The sequence below is a fragment of the Aphelocoma coerulescens genome, chromosome 18, assembly GCF_041296385.1.
Source record: "Aphelocoma coerulescens isolate FSJ_1873_10779 chromosome 18, UR_Acoe_1.0, whole genome shotgun sequence".
Lineage (NCBI taxonomy): Eukaryota > Metazoa > Chordata > Aves > Passeriformes > Corvidae > Aphelocoma > Aphelocoma coerulescens.
The window spans coordinates 6,876,692-6,890,750 of record NC_091031.1 but is presented as its reverse complement, the minus strand read 5'-3'; the positions used below and the strand labels follow the sequence as shown (position 1 = coordinate 6,890,750).

Sequence of the window (14,059 nt, the reverse complement as noted above, 5' to 3'; positions counted from 1 at the left end):
CACCCATCCATTCACACATTTACACGCTCACACACATCCATTCCCACTCACTCACACCCATCCATTCACACATTTACACACTCACACCCATCCATTCACACATTTACACACTCACACACATCCATTCCCACTCACACCCATCCATTCACACATTTACACGCTCACACCCATCCATTCCCACTCACTCACACCCATCCATTCCCACTCACTCACACCCATCCATTCACACATTTACACGCTCACACCCATCCATTCCCACTCACTCACACCCATCCATTCCCACTCACTCACACCCATCCATTCACACATTTACTCACTCACACCCATCCATTCACACATTTACACACTCACACCCATCCATTCTCACTCACTCACACCCATCCATTCACACATTTACACACTCACTCACACCCATCCATTCACACATTTACACGCTCACACACATCCATTCTCACTCACTCACACCCATTCACACATTTACACACTCACACCCATCCATTCACACATTTACATGCTCACACACATCCATTCTCACTCACTCACACCCATCCATTCACACATTTACACACTCACATCCATTCCCACTCACTCACACCCATCCATTCACACATTTACACACTCACACCCATCCATTCACACATTTACACACTCACACACATCCATTCTCACTCACTCACACCCATCCATTCCCACTCACTCACACCCATCCATTCACACATTTACACACTCACACCCATCCATTCACACATTTACACACTCACACACATCCATTCTCACTCACTCACACCCATCCATTCCCACTCACTCACACCCATCCATTCACACATTTACACACTCACACCCATCCATTCACACATTTACTCACTCACACCCATCCATTCACACATTTACACACTCACACCCATCCATTCCCACTCACTCACACCCATCCATTCACACATTTACACGCTCACACCCATCCATTCTCACTCCCGTTCATTCCCGGTCCCAGGCCCCGCCCCCGGCCCTGGCCCCGCCCCCGCCCCACCAGCCCCGCCCCTCGGTGCCCGCGCATGCGCGGTGGCGGCGGCGGCGCGGCGGGCCATGGTGGCCGGCGGGGCGATGGTGGCCGGCGGGCGGGCGCGGAAGCTGGTGCGGCGCTACCGGCTGGCGGCCGCCACGGCCCTCGCCATCCTCCTGCTCCAGGGGCTCGTCCTTTGGAGCTCCGCCGGCCTCGACGAGGAGGGCCCGGCCGAGGTGCGCCGCGGGAGGGAGGGGGGGGAGCGGCCCGGGGCCTGCCGGGGGGACGGTGAGGGGAGGGGGGCGCGGGGCGTTGCTGAAGGACGGCGATAAAGGGGCTGGGGACGCCGTGAGGGGGCTGAGGACGACGCGGGAGACAGGGGAGGTCTGAGGGGCTCGAGGTGGGCTGAGGGCCTGGGGGGTCATGGGAGGGCGGTGGGTGCTGGGAGGGGCTTTTGAGGGGGAGCCCTTGAGAGGAGCCGTGCCCTGGGGGACGGGAGTGTCCTCCTGCTCAGGAGCTGGGGAGGGGACAAAGCGGGTGGGCTCTGTGGGGTTGGCAAGGCCCAGACCCAGGATGGGGTTCCTGGGGTGGGGGGTCCTGCAGCCTCAGGCTGCTGGAGATGTTGGCAGCGGGATGGGCAGTGGGATGTCGCCAGGGGAGCCTCTGGCTGCAGCAGTTCAGGGTCACAGCACCTGAGAAGGGGAGCTTGTGGCCCTGGGGGGTTTCTTTGGGGTCTGGCATGGAGTGGGGAGTACCGGGGGTTTGATGGGGGTCTTGCACTTCTCTGTGGTTTGGGAGATGTTGTGGGAAACTGGGGTCAGGGACGCTCAAAGCAGAAAACTTGGAATTCAGAGAGCTGGGAGGTCTGTGTCAGCTCCTGTGCAGCTGTTCTGGTGAGGGGTATCCCTGTGAAGTGGAAGAGTACAAGGACCTTTTGGAGTCGCTGATGTCTTTGTAGCAGAACACCCTGCTAAGGCCAAATGCATCTCTTCTTTCTTGTGAGCGTGGGGAAACTGAGGCATGGTCTGGTGAAGGAGTTTGCCCAAGGTCAGACACAGAGCTGGTATCAAAGAGGACCCAGGCTGCTGAAGCACGTTGCTGCCACCTTCAAACAAAGCTCACACCCCTGGGTTGTTAATTTGGATTTGTTTGTTTGTTGGGAACTGCCCCGACTGTGTCCAGGTCTGCTGTGTCTGGGTGGACCAGTGGCTGAAGGCTCCTGGTGCCTCCCTGGTGTGGAGGGTGATCCCATGGTCAGCAGGTGTAGAAAGCTTTCCTTGAGAGCAGAGGTGGGAAGGGGAACAGGGCAGTGTCTTGCAGTGGGGAGGGTCTCTAAAGCGACACCACTCACTCAGCAGGTGAATTCCCAGCCTCAGGCCTCCTGGGCCACAGGGAATGGCCATGAGCACCCTCATGTGCTGCCATACACCCATCACCAACACAGAACCAGGGAAGGAATGTGGCAAGGAGAGGATCTGGATACACTGGAAGCATGAGAGCAGACTGATCTGGCACCAAGGAGTGCCCAACAGCTCCTTCCCCTGTTCTGTGACCTTGATCAAATTACTTCACCTGTCCCGGCTTCTCCTTCCCTCTGCACCATCCTGCACTGCTTGTCTGCTGTTTTTTGCTCCTGCCCTTCATGGCCTCCTGGTTGGCTCATTCTGCCTCGGTCCTTGCCTGGTTTCCCCATGTCTCATCCCAAAAATGAGCTGGGCAGCTGAACAGGTTTGGCCGTGGCTCCCCTTTCCTGGAGAGGGGTTGGTTCACCACCAGCAGTCCTGGGAATTGACAAGCCTCTTTAGAGAAGACAAGAATCATCCTTAACTGCACAGACAGCCTAAACCCATTAGCAAGCTGGGAAAAGTCCAGTTAACCTTTATTTCCTATAAATTGTGAAGCTCTTGGTTTCTGTGCCCTCCTGCAGCTTCTGATTTTGGCCAGACCTAGAGGAGACATCATTCCCCTAAGGGCATTTCTGGTAAAGCCAGAAGAACAGTCCCGGGAGAGTCTGACCTTGCAGGCCGGGAAGTTTGGGATTCCTTAATTGCCAAAGTAAATGGCTCCATCCCATTAATGCACAGAGCTCGTCCCCACCATGAATGGGCTGTGACTGGCTGTGGAGAAGGAAAGAGACACTCGAGTCCTGGAAGTGCTGTGGAGCTGGCTGTGCCTCTTGGATCCATCAGTTCTCTTCCCACGCTTTATTTTGGGGTCCTGCAGGCTCCCTGTATTCACCAAGCAGATGCTTTATGGGGTGTGGCCCAGGAGTATCTGGATCTGTCTCCATCCACCCAAGTCAGCACTGAGTCTCCTACCTCCTGGAAACCAAATTAATCTTGTTCCATCGGGATCAAACAACACAATCCCTGTCCAGACTGATGGATGAGAGAGGAAATTCCCGTTCCTGCTGCAGACTGCATGAGTGTCTCCCCACACAAGCAGAGCCTGAGGGACCAGAGCGATCCTGCCTCTGTCACTGTGACACCGACAGCTCCTGAGTGAGCACATGAGCTTCCTGAAACTCTTAGTCCATGGTGGAGCTGGCACCAGGAAAACCCAAACCACAAAGTTTCCTTGTGGGTGGAGAAGAGGATCTGTCACTGCAGTGTTTTAGCCACTTGGTCTCCTGTCTTTGTCTTTCCAGGCAGGAGGTGGCACCTCTCTGGGGCCTATGTGTTGGTGTCCTCTGTGTGCTGTGGCCACCAGAGAAGCTTCCTGTGAAGTTTCTTTTCTTCCAGAGAAGAGATTCCTTGATAGTTACTTTTCCTGCCAAAGAGCTTGTTTTTAGGGGACTTACTCCAGCTATTTTTACTCGGGATTTCTCTGATGACTTTGGAACATTTTGGTGCTGGCTTTGCCTGGTGAGTGCTGGGATGTGGCAGACACCAGAGTGAGACAGCCAGAGAGGGAATCCTGCAGAACACCAGGTGCTGTTAGCTCTGCTCCTCCCAGTGGCACAGTGGGACCTGTGCTGGGGATGGGGTGCAGGGGGATACCTGAGCCACAGCTCTGTGTCACTCTGGGGTGGCAGTGTCGCTTTGGGGGAGGCAGAACAGGACAAGTCTCTCCAAGCACCAGGACAAGAAATGGCCTCAAGTTGTACCAGGGGAGGTTTAGGTTGGATATTAGCAACAATTTCTTCACCAAAAGGGCTGTCAAGCCCTTGAACAGGCTGGGTGAGGAAGTGATGGAGTCACAGTCTCTGGAGGTATCTAAACAATGTATAGATGTGGCACCTGGGGACATGGTTTAGAGGTGGCCTTGACAGAGGTTTAACAGTTGGGTGATCTTAGCGAGTCTTTCTAACCTAAATGATTCTGTGACTCTAAGCAAGCTCTGGCTGGTGCGTGGAGTCATCTGTGTGTGTCAGAAGAAGGGGATGGGGAGCCTCACTGACTGTCCTGCACAGGTCTTAAATACAGCAGAACCATGTGGCCAGAGCCGTTCCCTGCCAGGCTGGGGTGGAGGGGTCACTCTGCTGTGGTGCAGTAATTAGAAACCCTCGAGTTCCTTGGCTGGCAGCTCCGGAAGGGCTGGCGATGCTTCTAACAACTTCCCTGCTGGCAAAGGCAGCTAGGCATGCTCCTGAGCTGGGAACAGGGCTCCTTCCAGCGGGGTGAGCAGGACTCACGGGTGGGCATCGAATGGGGGGTGTCCCAAGAGTCAGGTGTGTTGGGGAGTGCAGGATGTGAGTGGATCAGTGAGTCTCTTCCTGTAGGAACAGGGCTGAGCCCATGGAAGAGACTCTCTTCTCACTTGTGGCCTCCCGGCTGCCCTCGCCTGTGGTGCTCTGTGGGGAAAACAGGTTTATAGCTCTGGAACAGATGGTCCTGTGTGGTGACTAATGAAGGGTTCACTGCCTGTCTCGGGCTGCCCGTGACGCCTGTCTGGGTGGAAGCAGACTTGGCTGATCCCCGCTGAACCAGCCCCTCTGGATTTAAGCAGTGGTTTGGCCATGGTTTGCAGGCTGTGCCAGCACAACATGGGTAGTTTTGGGACTCTGGAATGGACAGATCACCAAATGCTTTCCAGCCTTTTCACTGTGTGCTTTCTCCTGGCTGTGACCTTCCCAGCAGCTACACCCTCAGGGGAGTCTTGTGCCAGGGGCTAGTTCAGTCCTGCTGTCCTTGTGAGGCATCTGTCCATCCTTGTGAGATGCCGCTGCTCAGGAATACCCCTGGATGTTCCTTACAGTTCCCCATGGTGCCTGGCACAGCTGCTGGGCAGTCAGGGCTCGGGGGTGCTGTGAGAGAGCCCTGGGAGGCCGGGCTGGAGCAGGCAGCTGCCCGCTGTCATCCGGGAGTGCCTGCGGGGCACATGGCCCCAGCATCACGGGTACCACTGGGAAAGTTCTTTCCCACAAGTGCGGCATCCAAACTTCCCAGCTCCCTGCTCTCCCCAAGGCTTGACTGTCTCTGCTGGTCAGCCAGCCTGGCAGAAGTAATGAAGCGTAATTAATTGCTCCCTTTGCACATCCACCTGGGTTTGTGACTGGATTTCTAGGGAAGGTGGGGATGGCAGTGCCTGCCCCAGCCCAGCGCAGGGAGCCAGGGTCCAGGGAAGGGAGCATGGGCAGGGCCTTGGTCAATTCCTATGCAGCCCAGAGAACACAGCTGTGGCTACCTGGGATTCTGGCTGTGCTGGGCTTGGGCTCACAGCGTGATCATGGCAGGGAAGAGCTGGTCCAATTGCCTCCTGGTGAAAAAACCATCACCAGCCAGTACAGCCCAGTGCTCATCTCCTGTGTGAGGGGTGTCCCTAGGTGGGCAGGACCTCGGAGGGTGGTTGGTGCAGACACAACCCACTGTGTCCAATTAGTCTCCAGCGAGCCCAACCACAGAGAGTGAGACCGTCTGGGTGTCCCCATGATGGGGGCATAGGCAGGGGGCTGCTGTCGGGTCTTAGCCTGGGGTTTTAGATGGTGAAAGGGCTGTGTAATGTCCTTTGCTGCACAGTGGTTGCTCCTGGAGCACCTGCCATGCTGCAGCACTGAGCTCTGTGGGGATGGGAACAGGGATGCTCTGAGGAGTGTGCTGACAGAGCTGGGGGAAGCAGGCCCGAGTTAACGCTGTCTGTCCTCTCTTCTGCATCCACGTGGACATGCAACAGGAGCGGCAGAAAAAAGCGGGGTTTCCCGAGAGCAGCGACGGCTCCAAGGACTCGGACAGCTCTGCCGGGCGCCGGAGCAGCGCCAGCCGGAAGCACGGCCGATGGCGGGGCCGGCCGGACAGCCCCGGGGCCATGGTGTCCAAGGTGGTGAGAGCCGTCACGGCCAGGCACAAACCGGGATGGAGGCTGCCGGCCGCGCCGGACTCCTCCAGCCGCAGGAACCTGACGGAGCTGCGCGGGGAGGCCCAGCTGGCCATCTTCCAGCAGGGTGACACGGGCAGCGTGGAGGGGGCTCCCCAGCCCACCGAGAACAGCTTCACCCCCAAGTGTGAAATCACGGGCAAAGACGCCCTGTCGGCGCTGGCCCGGGCCAGCAGCAAGCAGTGCCAACAGGAGATCGCCAACGTGGTGTGTCTGCACCGGGCTGGTAGCCTCATGCCCCAGTCTGTGCCTCGCCACTGCCAGCTCTCCGGTGAGTCCTGCTGGGGTGCTCTTGGTCACCCTGGGCATCGGGAATGTCCCAGGCAGGCTCGTAGGCCACCTTCCTTATGTCACCAAACTGTCCCACCTGGCAAACAGCGGCCTCAATCTGTCACTGATTCCCAGATTACCACTGCCTCTGTAATCCAATCAAAGCTGTGCCAGCCTTCTTGAGCTGGGCTGTTCATCCCAGCCTGCAATTCTGCAGGGGTCAGAGTCAGGCCCAGCTGCATTTTCTGTTTTGAGGCACCAGAGGAGGACACCCCCTTTCCCAAAACCACCCATCAGTGTAACACAAGGGGCTGCATGTGCCACCATGCCCGGCATTGCAGCCAGTTTGGGGTTTGCCCGAGGCTGAGTGCTTCCCTGCTGTCCCCTGCCTTGCTCAGGAGCTCCAGGTAGTAGATACAAGGCTGGGGGTGGCTGACACCCCTCTCCCTCCCCATGCAGGCAAGGTCAGCCCTGTGATCCAGTGGGACGAAAGCCGGCTGCAGCAGGGGCCCCCCAGCAAGCCTGTGCGCATCGCCTACATGCTGGTGGTGCATGGCAGGGCCATCCGCCAGCTGAAGCGGCTCATCAAGGCTGTGTACCATCAGCAGCACTTCTTCTACATCCACGTCGACAAGGTGTGTGGCAGGGGTGAGGGAGTGGGTGCTAACAGTGCTCCGGAGAGGGAGCAGAGCTGGGGTGCGGGTGGTGAGTGAGGAAAGTGGCCAGATAGGGTTAGTCCTCGCTGCTGTGGAGCTGTGACCCTCCCGCCGCTATTTCTGCAACCCTGTGGAAGCAGGATCTATCCCCCCCTGCCCTGTTTGCTGCCTCCCTCACTGTGGAGGCTGCTGCAAGGGCTGACTCCGGGCAAGGAAAGCAGGGCCCTGGGAGGAGGAGCTCCTTGCTGAGAACGAGCCATGTTTCCTGGCAGCGCTCCAACTACCTCCATCGCGAGGCCGTGGAGCTGTCCCGGCACTACCCCAACATCCGTGTGACCCCCTGGCGCATGGTGACCATCTGGGGCGGTGCCAGCCTGCTGAAGATGTACCTGCGCAGCATGAAGGACCTGCTGGAACTGTCCGAGTGGCCCTGGGACTTCTTCATCAACCTGAGTGCCACTGACTACCCCACGAGGTGAGGGCCTTGCTGGGGCAGGGGAGGGTGCTGGAAGTGTTGGGGCTTCGTGAGGCTGCAGCAGCCTTGGGAGGGGCAGGGAGGAGTGGGGAGCTGAGGGAGATGGTGTTAGAGATTGCACAAGTGTTGGTGATGATGCTCCAGGGCCAGGCTGGACCCATGTGTGCAGAGCAGCCCAGCCAGTACCTTGGAGGCTGTTTTTTCCTGCGGTCTGGGTATTGCAGAACATGCATGTGAGGCGCCAGACAGCACAGGGGCTGTGTCTGTGTCTGCCCAGTGATGGGACAAGGGTTTGAGTCAGCAGCTTTGGGCTCCTTGTGTCTAATGGCTCTGGCAGAATTAATGTTTACCGGGCTGCTTCACCCCAGGGGCATTAATGATTCCTAATTTGCACCTCAGGACTAATGATGAACTGGTGATGTTCCTGTCCAAATACCGAGATAAGAACTTCCTGAAGTCACATGGCCGAGACAACGCCAGGTAATCTCAGCTAGAGGCAGAGCTGAACTGGAGGAACAGAAAACAAGGGATTTCAGAAAAGAACTGAAACAGCTGTGGCAGGGAGGGGAGGTTCTGCATCTGCACTTAGCAAAGTGGTTGACACTCCTAACTCCTCATATCCCCATGTCCAGGTTTATCAAGAAGCAGGGCCTGGACCGCTTGTTCCACGAGTGTGACTCCCACATGTGGCGGCTGGGCGAACGCCACATCCCCGAGGGCATCGTGGTGGATGGGGGCTCCGACTGGTTCTCGCTGACACGCAGCTTTGTGGAATATGTGGTCTATGCTGAGGACCAGCTGGTGTCCCAGCTGCGCCAGTTCTACACCTACACGCTCCTGCCAGCCGAGGTGGGTGCTGGCTGTGGGCCACGGGACAGATTTTCTTCCCACTGTGCTTAACATCCCTGTCCCACTTCATCCCTGCTCTGGGTAGCTGCAAAGGGTGTTGCTGGTTCTGCTCAGGCAGTTTTGTGTCTCCCCTTTTCCAAACTTAGGTATGAAAGAGGGGAGAGAGGAGCAGACAGGTCAGACAGCCCAGCTTTAGGTCCAGTCACCCTCTGGGCCAGATAAGGACTGGAGCAAGCCTGGTCCCTTAAGTGTTGCCCTGTGCTGGGAACAGAGTTAAGTTTCCGTTCTGGAGCAGTTGAGATCTGTCCTTCTCTTCTATGTGTGGAGAGCTCCATTAACCACCTGTCTTCCATCCCACTGGGTGTCCTGTCCCTTTTCTGCCTTGTGCAGTCCTTCTTCCACACGGTCCTGGAGAACAGCCACGCCTGCGAGACGCTGGTCGATAACAACCTCCGAGTGACCAACTGGAACCGGAAGCTGGGCTGTAAGTGCCAATACAAACACATAGTCGACTGGTGCGGGTGCTCCCCAAATGACTTCAAACCCCAGGACTTCCTTCGGCTACAGGTGAAAAAGATCCTCCTTTCCCTTCCTGCTCTCTCCCCTCCTCCCTGTCCTTTCCTCTCCGAGCTGCCCTGTGGGTACCCTGGGCAGCAGTGCCAGCTGCTGTATATGTCCCCACAAGAGACTGGAGCAGGGTCTCCCAGTGGGGCTCAGTGTAGACGTGCCTGTAAACAGGCAGTGGGATTATCTGGACTATCCTGCCCTGCAGCCAGGCTTCTGCTTGCAGCATTGCTCCTATTCCCAGATGTTCTCTCCTGTTTTCCTGCTCTTTCCCTGCAAACCTATCACTTGGGGCCTATCACTCCTTTTTAGTAAAACCCCTTCAGAGTGCTGTTTCTTTGGCAGGTCAAAATGCCTTGTGACAAAATGTCTCCCATGCTCTCAGTGCATGGAGGTGTGGACTGAACACAGGAGGTTTGGGGCAGATAGAGCCAGCCCTGAAAAGTACAGTTGTGGCAGGATTTTCCAGCAGTCCCAGGATTGCAGAGCCCAAGGCCCTGTTCCTGCAGGCTGTACCACATGGCCAGGGCTAATGCAGGGCTCAGCAGTGGCTCTGGTGGGTGGGAGCCCATCAGAACAGAGATTGCAGCAAAGGAGCTGGATGACACATGGCTGCTTCTGGGCACAGAAAGGGGGAGGCGGTGGGAGAGATGGGGACCCATCTGCATTCCAGTAACTGTTGGTGTGCTCCCACTGATCCTGTCATAAAGGATCCCACATTCAGGCTGGCTGTGCTGTGCTGCTCCTTAGTCTGTGCCCTCAAAAGTGGGCAGGAGTGGGAGGGCAGAGTGGGTGCAGCCAACGTTGTTAGAAACGCCTGTGCTTTTCCAGCAACTCTCCAGACCCACCTTCTTCGCCCGCAAGTTTGAGTCGACGGTGAATCAGGAGGTGCTGGAGATCCTGGACACGCACCTCTACGGCAGCTACCCCGCAAACACCCCGGCCCTCAAGGCCTACTGGGAGAACGTCTACGACCGTGTCGATGGGCTCAGTGGTCTCAGTGATGTCACCCTCACCTTCTACACAGCCTTCTCCAGGCTGGGGCTCCACAAAGCTGCATCCATGCCAGGAGCCAAGGCTGACAAGCTGTGCAGGTAGGGTATTTGCCGTGGTCTCAACCAAATGGTGGCCTTTATCTTGTGCTGGGAGGGTGCTGATGCTCAGATGTGCAACCTCTCTGTCTGTCTCTCCAGATTTGAGCCTCAAGGCTTCCCCTCCAGTGTGCACTTATATTTCTATGACGACCGTTTCCAGGGTTACCTGGTGATGCAGGAAGTGCAGAATTTGGCAACTGGGCAGGCAGAATCCTTGGAGGTGTGGATGATGCCCCAGGGAGCTCTGAAGCTGTCAGGTCATGGAGGGCAGGCAAACCGCTTGCAAAACCTTGAGGTAAATGGGGCGCTTTCCTCCCTGGCTTTTCCTGCACCATGCTGCCGTTCCTCCTCTCCCCCACCTGCATGCCATGGGGACAGAGGGACACAGTGCTGGACCCAGGACACCACAGTGCTGCTGTGTCTGAGAACAGACCTTTGTCTGGGAGTTTTGTTTATTTGTGAGGAGCTGATCATTGGAGAACAGGCCTTCAGGGGATCTTTCAGATGTGGTGCCCAGCACCTGCAGCTGCAGGAGGCCCTGCACAGCTGAATTAGTGCTGGCGTGTGATCTATGGAGGGTGGAGTGTCCATTGCTTTGGACTCCAAGGTTTATGTGTTCTCTTGTTCTGGGGAGGTGAAACACAAAACCTCAGTTGATATTGTCTCCTTCCCCAGTGTCCCACTGCTTGTGCCTCCTGTCCCTTCAGGTGGGCACGGAGTGGGACCCCAAGGAAAGACTCTTCCGCAATTTTGGAGGCTTGATGGGGCCTTTTGATGAGCCGGTGGCCATGCAGAAGTGGTCACGGGGCCCCAACCTGACGGCCACAGTGGTGTGGATCGACCCCACCTACGTCATTGCCGCCTCCTACGACATCACGGTGGATGCTGAGGCAGAGTTCACCCAGTACAAGCCCCCTCTCAACCACCCCCTGCGCCCTGGCATCTGGACCATCCGCCTCCTCCAGTTCTGGGAGCCTCTGGGGGAGAACCAGTTCCTGGTGGTGCCCCAGACCTTCAACCGCAAGCAGCCTCTCAGGAAAGGTGAGGATGCTCTGGAGTTTGGGGCTGGATGGGAGGGTGTCCCTGTGGGCAGTCCAAAGTGCTTCCCCCTGTGCTGGCCCCTGGGCTGCAGCTGATGACCAGACTGGAGCCATTTTTCCACTGGTGTCCCCTTGCCCATGTGAATCCTTACACTGGGCTGTCCCCTGGGCAGCTGTGGAGAGCCCATTGGCAGGTCAGTCAGATCCTTTCTGCAGCAGCGTCCTTTTTCCTTGTGCTGGAGGGAAGCTGGTGTTGCAAAGGGATGAGGTGCTGTTCCCCAGCTGGAGTTGGGGGGATAGGACCTGCAGGGTGCCAGAATGTTGCTGCGCTGCTCATCCCCTCTTTTCTCTCCCTGTCCTGCCCAGATGACAGCAACTGGCTGCATGGTGGCCCCCCCCGCAATGAGTACATGGACCAGAACTTCCAGGGGCTGGGGGGGATCCTCAGCTTGCCACGCTCCGAGGCGGCAGAGGAGGATGCGGTGCGGAAGGCGTGGCTGACGGGCAAGGAGCTGGAGGACTGGGCAGATGCTGCCATTGGCACCTTCTGGTCCGCAGCGAATGTCTGTGTCAGCAGCCCCTCTGCCTGTGCTTCCCTGGAGACCTGCAGGAAAACCTCGTGGAGCTCCCTCTCCCCAGACCCCAAATCGGAACTGGGGCCCGTCAAACCCGACGGGCGGCTGAGGTAGCAGGAGCAGCCGGAGGGCGGCCTTGGGAGCAAGGAGCATCCTCCATTTCTGGTGTGGGGGGTGTCTCTGGACCACATCATCCTGTGCCATTTGCACCGTAGTCACTCGAAGAAGAGAAAATGGGAACCTCCAGGCAGGGGAAAACTTTCTCCTATGGAGTATTTTTGGCAGAGGGAGAGGCATGAGGTGGGTCTTGCCCATCTCTGCAGGAATGAGCCCTTGCTGGCCAGGGAAGAGCGTGCTGGAGTGTCTATCCCTGTGAGGGCACGGCCGGCACCAGGCAAGAGCTGTGTGTTTGTTACTCCAGGCCTTGGAGGCTCAGGAAAGGGTGATGTGGGAGGGAGGGACGTCTGGTGGGTGGGCAGGCTCTGGACCAGCTCAGCATCCTGCCCAGCCCTGGGCTAGAACTTGGCAGGATGGACCCTTGTTGCTGGCTGCTGCCCTGGTGGGCTGATGAGGGACTGGGGATAGGCAGAAGCAGAATGGGTCAAAACCTGCTGTGTGCACAGAGCTGCTGCTGGCCCAGGGCTTGCATCTCATCCCTTCCACCCCAGCCCTTTAGTTTGTATTTTTATAAATATATATATAGAAATATATATGATGCAAAGTGCAATAGAGACGAGACCCCGCATTGGCCGGGAAGTCCTTGTGTCTCCATCTCCCCTCAGACTGTAACATACCTTGTTCTCTTGGGTGTCCTGATGCTACAGGACAGGGTGCTGGGTCGTTTACATGTTTTTTTTATTTTTATTATCATTATTAATTATTGTTTTGCCGTTTGCCCATTTCCTGTTGGGGGCTGCTGGGGACCTGTAGCCTGCTGGCCTTGGGGCAGCATTGCCCCCAGGTTGTGGGTGTAGCTGCCCGACTATGCCAAATGTCTGGAGCCCTGGTGTGTTGTGACAGCGAGCGGGGAGTGCTCAGTGTGTGGTTCAAGTCCAACAAGCCACGCTGTAGACCCCGCCACTTCTGTCTCCAGTTAAGCAAAAGGACTCCCTGATCCCCTGCCAAAATATCATCCACGGGGCCGACTTCCTGCTGTGGATGAGCTGTGCCTGGAGGGCTGCCCCGTGCCACAGCTCCTTGGCCCGACCTTTTCTCCCACGTTGGCAGAAGCTCTCGGGACCTGCTGCGCTTCCCTGGCCAAAAATCAAAGAGGCGAGAGAAGGTCCAGCCGGCTCCATCCGGTCTCTGCTGTTCCTGCTTCCCACTGCTCCAGAGGGAAGAGGCGCCACCTCCTCTTGGGAAGGGTTGCAGTGGAGCATCCCCCTTCCCTGCAGTCCCCCCAGGATGTCCTTGGGGTCTGCCTCTAACATTCTCTCCAAAACTGATGCAGCCTGGAGAAGTCTGGGTTTGGTTTCACCCTGGGACGACACTTCACAGCTGGGGACAATCTGGAGCCCATCTGACCCAACCCTCTGCTCAAGGCAGGGTCTCAGGAGCTGGTGGGGTTTTGCTGTCTCCATGGATCTGTGCCATCATAACTCTTCTCCCATGTCCCAGCTCTCTCCACCTGGCAGGTCTGACACTCCCAGTCTCCAAATTTAAGGATGCGGGTGTTGGAAGATGTGTACTGTAAAAGGGAGGGGGCTGAGACCTCGGTGTGCAAGGGCAGGTACCTGCTGGCCCTCAGCCCTGCCGTCCTGCACCCACTCCTGCCTGGGGTGCTCCGGGGCTGTGGAGGAATGTGGGGGGAGGGGGCCACACAGGGGAGGACGCCAAAACTCTGTGTCAGAAGCATTATGTAAAGTTGTCTTAAATATGCAACATCACAAATACATCTATATCTATAGTGTGGTGTGTCGGTTTTTTGTGGTGTTCTGGAAGGGGTGAAGAGTGGGGGAAGCTTGGCTGTACCCGGCGAGGGTGTAAATCCGTCCTGGGCACCGGGGCAGGGGCTGTGAGGGTGTTGGGGCAGGGTCACCTTCCTCAGATGCGTGATGCGTGACCCAAAAATCAAGCTCGGGGTTTTCAAAGCTTGGGGCTGGAGAGTGAGAGCTCGGGAACGACCCGGAGCCGCGGGCTGAGTCCGGTTCCACCCTAGCAGCGGGTGCCCTGAAGGTACCCGGATACCGAGCGTTAACGTGGCACCTAATTAAGGTGTTAATT

At 57.2% G+C, this 14,059-nt stretch overlaps 1 protein-coding gene across 2 annotated transcripts; it reads left to right on the top strand.

Annotated features, from left to right (window-relative positions):
- Window positions 1-1,078: 1,078 nt before the first annotated feature.
- XYLT2 (xylosyltransferase 2) lies at window positions 1,079-13,707 on the top strand. 2 transcript variants are annotated; one of them, XM_069032274.1, is made up of 11 exons: window positions 1,079-1,236; window positions 6,113-6,584; window positions 7,043-7,218; window positions 7,512-7,714; window positions 8,114-8,194; window positions 8,347-8,563; window positions 8,954-9,130; window positions 9,959-10,221; window positions 10,321-10,516; window positions 10,929-11,262; window positions 11,628-13,706. In XM_069032274.1, exons 1-11 carry the CDS (start codon window positions 1,084-1,086, stop codon window positions 11,948-11,950), a joined length of 2,595 nt encoding a protein of 864 aa, XP_068888375.1. In that variant the 5' UTR covers window positions 1,079-1,083; the 3' UTR covers window positions 11,951-13,706. The 2 variants fall into 2 exon arrangements, with proteins under 2 accessions (XP_068888375.1, XP_068888374.1); XM_069032273.1 differs by lacking the exon at window positions 1,079-1,236 and adding an exon at window positions 3,357-3,864 and having other exon boundaries at window positions 11,628-13,707.
- The last annotated feature ends 352 nt before the right edge of the window (window positions 13,708-14,059 follow it).

Coding starts and splice junctions, on each gene's coding strand:
- XYLT2 (XM_069032273.1), top strand. CDS start 3,535: ATGGTGGAGCTGGCACCAGGAAAACCCAAACCACAAAGTTTCCTTGTG. Junction 9,131..9,958: donor AGGACTTCCTTCGGCTACAG/GTGAAAAAGATC, acceptor GTGCTTTTCCAG/CAACTCTCCAGACCCACCTT. Junction 11,263..11,627: donor CAAGCAGCCTCTCAGGAAAG/GTGAGGATGCTC, acceptor TGTCCTGCCCAG/ATGACAGCAACTGGCTGCAT.